This window comes from Egretta garzetta, unplaced genomic scaffold, assembly GCF_000687185.1.
Source record: "Egretta garzetta isolate BGI_Z169 unplaced genomic scaffold, ASM68718v1 scaffold18, whole genome shotgun sequence".
Taxonomy (NCBI): domain Eukaryota; kingdom Metazoa; phylum Chordata; class Aves; order Pelecaniformes; family Ardeidae; genus Egretta; species Egretta garzetta.
Genome location: NW_009260616.1, coordinates 2703230 through 2711449, shown reverse-complemented (window position 1 = coordinate 2711449; position 8220 = coordinate 2703230). Strand labels below are relative to the sequence as shown.

Here is an 8220-nt window from a genome sequence, read left to right as displayed (position 1 = left end):
GATCCACAAACAATAGAAGCAACATGAGTTACTCACTTGTGACTGGTATCGGAGTACGAGAATCACTTCTTCTCTTGCCTGGGTCAGCTCCGGAGGAACTAACTGGCTGCACGGAAACGCAGCCAGTATCCTGCTGTGTTCACTAGCAGTGACATTAGGATTAGCTCCATAATAATGCACAGAGACATACTCACTCATGGCACAGACATAATATGAGCCATTTATCAGGGTGACTGCTAGCCACGTTACTGGAGCAACCAGGGCTCTCCCTGTGATGCTGCACAAGACAAAGCAGATCAGGTTGCATTGCAGTAACCGGTTTGGTGTAGCCCCTTCCTCAAGAGGAGACCTTTTGCCTGTAACCAGCCTCCAAGTCTGGTTATTCAGAGCATAGCCAACAACCAGAAGGATCAGTGCAGGAGCTCCTAGGAAAGCCAGTCCATAGATAAGGTTCTGCCCAACGTGACAAGGACAGCTGAATGTAAAAAAGGAGAAGAGTTGCTGCCCACCAATTGTCAATATTGCAATTATAGCATTAGCAATAACAACCTCTTTGCCTTTTAGAAAAGTTAACCACTTTGGAAGAAAAGTCATTTTAGATCTTACTCTTTACCAGATGCTTTTGCTTTAAGTTGTATTTAACTAATGCTAATGGCAGACTAGAACAGAACAAACTCCAGCAGCTTAAAAAAAACCCAAACACAACACCAAAAAAACCCCCCTGCTAGTCTTTCTCCTCCCACTAATTTTTGATTCTACTCCATGACAGCTAAAAGCTTGTTTGCTAGCTTTAAATATACTTACAGACAACCACTCATGTGTTTTAACTGATTCAATAATTTACCTCAGCGGTTCTGGACCATTTAGCTTTTAGGCAATTGTGAGCTCTGCCAGCCCCTCGCTAATTGTCTGAAACTAACAATAAATTCTCCCTACCTTTTGGATGCCATGCAAGGCCATCAAACTGATGACTGCCCTGTCGGGGTTAATTGGCAAGCTGTTTGTTAATCAATGGTAATTAGCAGAAGCATGGTGTGAGACTAGGAAAAAGAAAAAAGGAGATCATTCAGCTAGTCTTCATAAAAAAACAACCAAAGCCTTGTCAAGTGGACTGATTATAAAACCCAAAGCATTTAAAATTTAAAATGCTTCAACTTTAAAATAAACCGAGAAAACATTCCATAAAGTTGCACCAAGTTTTGAATCCCAAAGCTGTTTGTATTTAATGTCAGTTCTGGTTCTGGGGCACTTTGCTCTCCAGGCACTGGAGTATGAGATGTGGTTGGCTGCTGGACCATGAGGATTTTCATGTTTCCCCTGTAGGTAGCAAGAAGCTAGCACTTCTCTTTTCCTGACAGTGTTGAATGTTTCCTTTGGAAAGTTTTTTATCGTGATGTGTAGTCTGCTACTTGTGCAGTGTCAAGCCAGCTTCAGACATGCTCATGGTAATAGCTGGCGTTTATATAGCATGCTTGTGACTACAAGTTTTAAGATTTTCTGTATCATCAGTCCCGTTTTCTGGACAGAGGTAGATAGAAATTTTTCAGTTAAATGTTTCCAGAGCTGATTTCTGAACATTGGGATATATGATCTGGGCTCTCAGCATCTCTCACAATTCAAGCCTTAAACAGAGGTTAATTCAAAATGTTTCACTCCTGATGGTTTTCTCTGGGTCGCACTTTGTCTATGGTCACGCATACCCTGGGCTGATCTGAATATGCAAATATTTGTCTTTAAGTTCTGAGAAGTCTAACTGCCTGTAATATAAACATTTTTTATCAAGAAATGAAAAAAAAATTAGCCAGAAAGTCTATGAGGAAAATTGTCTTCCCATTACAGATGGTTGTCTCCAGCATGTGTGGACTTGGTCGTGTGACTGACCAAGTCACATCGTGTCTGACTGCACAGCCTCTTCTCTCCCCTTGCAGAGAGGGCTGCTAATAATAACTTTCCACTCAGAAAGTAGTTTTAGCACCCATGGCATCTGCTTGGGTGGCAGAGACACTCTCACAGCTGTTACACACACGGATGGCATGTTGTACACGCCTTGCCTGTTTACTAGGGAAGACCTTGTTCCTCGGGTGCCCTGTTAGGGTGGACGCCTGCTTGTCTCATCCCCAGGCACAACCTGTGAGGGAGGTCCTTGCTGGTAATTGGCTCTCAAAGCTATGCCACACCGTTACACAAAATTAAAAGCAGTAGAGAAACATGCTGAAACATCGAGCAGCAATTTGCCACAGCTTTTCTGGAACCCGTTGTTAAGTTCTTGGTTGTTTGGGCACAGTTGTAGCACAGCAAAATGCTGGTGCCGCCTGAACACTGCCATTTTTGAAGCTTCATTTTCCTTCAGTATCACAGGATTTTCAGTAACCTTTTCTTAGTACTAGTGGCATTATATTTTGAAAAAAAATTACCTCCTTTAAATTCAGCGGAATAAACCCATCAGGCTATTACAGAATTATTTTGAAGATGTGTTTTATAAGTCTTCCATTATGTCTCAGTTAATTTTAAAATCTCTGATTGATCGCTCCTGAGCTTTCTGTGGGAATCCATGTCTTATTTTGTATTAAGGGAGGAAGGCTTTCCCAAGCATCTCTTGTTTACTCGAGAAACACATTAGATGTGAAACTGAAGAGAGCTACAACACTGAAATATTCATAGTCAGCTTAAGGCTGTTGAATGAGGCAATTTATGCAATCGATACAACTTTGTACTGCTGCATTGTCACTTCTTTGGCGTTTGCTTTCATGCTGTGCTGTAAATAATCCTGCTGGGTCATCCTATTATGGAACAAATTACAGGGTTGGATCCAATTAAGAGCTCGGGCAGCACACCAAACCCTTAAGTACTCGCCTTTGCAGAGGAACCCGGAGTCCTGAGGTAGACATTTAGGCTCTTTATCTGATGCCCAGGAAGAGTTAGGACTGAATGCAATCCAAAATACCACTGCCTGAGGTGACAGCCAGTTTGCCTCTGAGGCAAAGAGATGCTTATAGCTGACGTCTGAGGCAAATAGGATATATGGGGAAACCTTAGCCATGGTTTTGCTTGTCATTTTGCAGGGCTCTGTGAGCTTGAATTCACTGCCAGGAACCTCACTTATGAGAATAAGTGATTTTTTTTAAGAACTGAGAATGGTTTGTCATTTTCTTTTAAAACATGGTTATTGGAAGACGTTACACCTATCCTCCCATACACAAACAAACAGGTTTTATTCTTTTGTTTGCTTTTTATTGAAACAAAACAGCCATGGCAGAAGGGAGAGATTGGTTTCGGTTCCCTTCTCCACCTGATCTAGTTCAACACTCACTCACTCATCTCTTTCTTCCAAGAGCTCAGGTATTATGAGTGATGTGGTGTGACTCTGGCGGGAAGAAGCTGCATTCTCCAGCTTTCCTGCCATAGTTCTACCAGTTGCACTTAGTTCCCCCACAGGGAGGATTTTGATATTTATCGGATCAGAAAAAGATTAGGATCTTGTTACCTAATGACCAGGAAAAGGTAGAGAGAAAGAGGAAAGTGTTCTATATGCCATAAGAAGATTGCTTCCTGTAATGTGGGAAACCTGTGTTCAAGTACTTTTTTCTTCATGTACCTTCAAACCCCCATCACCTACCTTCTTGTGATCTGAAATAATTCAATTTTCTGTGAGTGAAATATTTAACACAACATCTGTTGAGCTGGAGACAGAGAACAAACAAGAGCCTCATCCTGTATTGTACTAATTGTGTATTCTTGTTTTGGCTCAAAGAACTTTTTTAGGTATTTTTTTAGGCATTTGACACCCGATTCATTATTGACCTTTATATTGCACCCTGCTCTGGGATATTAATGTTTGGGAGAATCCTTAGATACTGGACTACTAAAGAGATCATGTGCTTAGCTCTACAGGTTTCAGCTGTCCCATAATAGCCAGTCTGCTATAAGAGACAGGGTGCTGGTGCACACTTTCATGCATGCTTTTGAACTTCAGGAGATATTTTGTGGGGATTTTTTTCAGTTTAATGGGAATGAGGAGAACTGGTGTAGTCTAACGCTCAAGTAGTGTGCCAGACCAGCCTTCTTAGGGCTGAAGGCTAAAATCTTCTCCTGACAAACGTGACAGAAAGGGAGGTGGAGGGCGATGCTAACTTCCTCACTATTCAAATTGCCTTGGATTATTTTTGAGAAGTCTATGTTATGGTTTAAACCAAGTGCCAGATATGTGCCAACCTTTTTGCAGGGCAGTAAGTCAGGCGACAGTTGAAGGTGGTTTTATTGTGTTCCTGAAGATGTGGACACCATCCACCATCGACTTGTTTCCCTCGCTGGAACCACTGAATCCCCAGTTTATTTGGACACACCATTTCAGCTTCATTTTCCCAATCACGTGCAAACCTTTCAAAATGTAGTACAGTCTACCTCATGCATCATATTATATGTGTGAATTTACATCTATACACGTGTGCACGTATATATCTTCCAAACAATGCTGATGTGTTCTTACCACGTATTGCACTGTCCGATCTGCAGTGTTCCTTCATGACTGCAGGATTACCAATGCAGGCTGAAGTAATTCATCCTTATATTCAGAACTGCATAAATAAATGGTGTTCATTTGTGGGTAGCCTTAAGTGCTTTGTGATGGCTTCACTGCAGTTAAATTATGATAATGATAATCCTTTAGAGGTGTTTTTTTAAATGCAATGCAGTACACTTTCATATGGAATATGGCATGTCTCTTGCAATGAGAGACATATTTGGTGCTTGTCACTGGTTGGAAACATTCTGAGAAACAACCCGTCTCAGATTCAATTTAGAAATGCAAGTAACTGTCTAGAGAATTGTAATGTCTGGCTTTTATAATTTATTTAAATTTACATATGGGAAGTACCTACAATAGTTTCACTTATAAAATAGAGTTGGATTTTACAGGGCCAGAAAAGTGCCTGGAAAAAAATGGAAGAGGCTTATTTTATTGTAAAGTTGTCAACACTGGCTCGTTCTGTGTTAAAATGAAAGCTGCCAGGATGACTGTGTTTTCTACAGAAGAAGCTGAAAATCCTTATCTCTGTTCTATTTTTTTGTTGTTGAATTGTGTCGTAACTTTAAGCTACCATTTTCTAAAGCAAATTAGTCTTTCTTATCCCTTCTTATCTGCTGCTTTCTGTGTATCTGGAGTAGTAAATGCCTGTAATTTTACTCTAGTACCAAATCTATTAATTAATTGAAATTTAATAACAGCGTGGCATTCAGATGAGGCCATGTATTTTAACTTCCTTTCCTGAGAGGACTCAGTGGGAATATATGTGGAGGTAAGTCCTACAAGGAAAGACGGCTACCTGATTAATTTCTAAATTCACTAGTGACCGTAGTCTAAATTTATTGCATATCTACACGAACAGAATAGGCCAGATTTAACTCAGGGAAAAACAGAAAAGGTGTGAACCAAACCTTCCTGGCTGTTCACAGGCAGGATGTTTACAAATAGGGGCTATAATAGCTTAGGAATGATGTAAGATCCCCTAGAACCATTGTTAATGGAAGTGCCATTTGCACAAGCTGGCAGCTGTAACAGCTACACAGTTTATTCCTCTGGGAGTTTGGGTGCTTTCAATCTGAATTGCCAGCTTTGGTGGTAGTAGTGCCTTGTAAGCCGTTCTGCTCCTGCCCGGGCAGACATGAACTCACCAGACTAAAGCAGTCAGAGCTGACAGAAAACTATAGCGCCTTTAAGTTGAAAATGATAAATTTTTAATTACCTTGTGCAGCATTACCTTGCAATTGTGTTTTTATTCTTCAGAGAGGGAGCTTTTGTTAACTCTGCAAACACCAAAACCTGGCAGAAACAAGAGAATGCATTTGCTGTCCCTAAAAACATAAGACGTGTGAATCTCTTTGGGCTGCCTGGTTTGACTTCCTCTGGCTGTTTGCTGTGTATTTGATTACAAATCATTCTTATGGATGGAGCGGTTATTTATGTTGTGTACAGGGGCAGATCTGTTGCTGGTCAACTTCCTCCCAAAGGGCTCGGTACACGTAGAGAATAGGAGGAGCATCAGCAGCATTACAGATTGCAGCAAACACATCTCATGCAAAAGGCAGAAGAGCAGAAAGGAGACAACTTTAGAGATGGGAAAGAGGAAACACAGTGTCTGAGAGAAAACGATGCTGCTTGAGGAAGAGAAGACATAAACTGACAATCAAGTACGTCAGGTGGTACACAAGCAACATGTCTCGGCCACCAAGAAGAAAGCAGGAGAACCACAAAATAGTAAGACTTTTTTGTAATCTGTGATTGAAATTGTGCATGGAGTAAGAATAAGCTATTATTATATTGATGTGTTTTATACAATCAGATTTCTGAATAGCCTGAAAGTACTGAAAGGATGGGGATGAGTCTGCCAGGATGAGAGCAGAGGCACTGGCAGCATTTATGGTTAGGGTGGGACCCCCTTGTGAGCTGCCAACAAGCTGCCAGCTATCCATCAGTGACATGAAAAACCTGCCCATAGGACTTGGAGTCTGTTTGACTCTGAGGGGTAATGCTGAGATTTGCTCTAGGAGCCTTCATATCTCTCCAGCTACCTTGACTATGACATGAATTGATTTTCAGACAGTCCTGCCCATGAATCCTTGAGGTCAAGACTCTGTTCTTGTTTTGGAGAAAGAAGCTATGCCAGCCACATCTGCACCCCATGAACAGTTATAGGAAGAGATGGTTCACCTGGGACCGCAGCATACCCGGTACCCACTGTGTGCCTCCTACATAGCAGACCACGTCTTCTTTTGGGGGTGATGTTGCATGAACAGAGGTCCTTCTTCATCCTCCAAATGCTGGGCTTTTTCTATGCACAGGGAGTGCACCATCACAGGATCTCAACATCTGGCTTTAAGGCCAAAATCTGATTCTTGGGGAAACCGTGGTAAAACTGTAACCATTGTCTTTGAGTGTTGGCTTTCAGTGGTGATCACATAGCACAGAATTCTATCAAGTAGAAGTTATATAGACCAAAACTTCCTTCTTTTTCTGCACTTCATGTTAATATTCTCCTAAAGCTCCAGCAGTTGTTTTAAATATATCGCATGCAAGATTTTTCCAAGAGGCCTTCTTAAACTGCATGGTCATAAAAAGCAGTATTTTGTGCCATTAAAGATACCAGTTATTTTCCTTCTCCTTCTCTGGCAGTGGTGCATCTAAATATGAAAAAATCAGCTGTCAAGTTTCCTCAGAATCTCTATCTGTGGTTGAAAATCTCTGGCTGTTTAGGAATATTTTACCACAATTCCAAAACCCCAAAGTGCCATAATGCAGAAATAAGGCCACAGTGGTTTAAACCCCCCAGTAATAGTATTGTGTCTTGAAGAGAATATGTTGGCATCTAAAAGTATAATTATGACACATGTATCTCTGTATACATATGTATAGCAAACTGAAGAGAGAGGAAGTTGCTGGTGAGGAAAAGAGAACATAGACAACTGTAGAAGACTGATACCAAAACCAAAGTGACTGTATCGCTCACTGGGCACTTAACTGCATAGTTTTACTTTATCCCTAGTGCTGAGATTCTAAACAGGCTTAGGAAAGATGGGCACAACTTTTCTGAGACTGGGATCTGTTCAGAAGCAGAGGTCTAAGTGCTTATAGAGATTTATGGTTAAAGATAGAAATGCCAGGTAAGTTTATGTGCCTCTGTGGTTAGACAGTCATTAAATGAAACACAGAGAGACGGGGATCTCTATTCTGTGTTTGGATCGTTTAATTCCACACAGGTCTTTCTTCAGGAACTTAGAGTCTCAGGGCTCTCTGGATGGTGAAGGGTGATTTTTGGTAGGAGTCGGGGCAGTGGAGAAGTTCCAGAAGGCTTTAAGACAATGTTGTGTCAATTTCTGAAAAGGGAACAGATGTTGCCACTGAAAAAGAAATAGAGGAATATAATATAATTAAAGTTAATATACATAAGTTTATGGACAAAAAATGCTCACATAATCACAGAATGGCGGGGGTTGGAAGGGACCTCAGGAGATCATCCAGTCCAACCCTCCTGCTAAAGCAGGTTCACCTAGAGCAGGTTGCACAGGACACCATCCAGGCAGGTTTTGAATATCTCCAGAGAAGGAAACTCCACAACCCCCCTGGGCAGCCTTTTCCAGTGCTCTGTTACCCTCAAAGTAAAGAAGTTCTTCCTCATATTCAATTGAAACCTCTTATGCTTCAGTTTGTGCCCATTGCCCCTTGTC

The 8220-nt window shown here is 41.3% G+C and overlaps 2 protein-coding genes across 2 annotated transcripts in view; one reads left to right on the top strand and one right to left on the bottom strand.

Moving 5' to 3' along the window:
• The window catches only part of CALHM4 (calcium homeostasis modulator family member 4), a 1738-nt gene extending 1144 nt beyond the window's left edge, over positions 1–594 (bottom strand). Inside the window, exon 1 of the mRNA XM_009645223.1 lies at positions 37–594. Within this exon, the coding sequence (XP_009643518.1) occupies positions 37–594 (558 nt within the window). The remainder of the gene's footprint in view (positions 1–36) is intronic.
• A 5617-nt stretch (positions 595–6211) lies between these two features.
• TRAPPC3L (trafficking protein particle complex 3 like) overlaps positions 6212–8220 on the top strand; it is a 21409-nt gene continuing 19400 nt past the window's right edge. The window contains exon 1 of the mRNA XM_009645222.1: positions 6212–6253. Coding sequence (XP_009643517.1) covers positions 6212–6253 — 42 coding nt within the window. The remainder of the gene's footprint in view (positions 6254–8220) is intronic.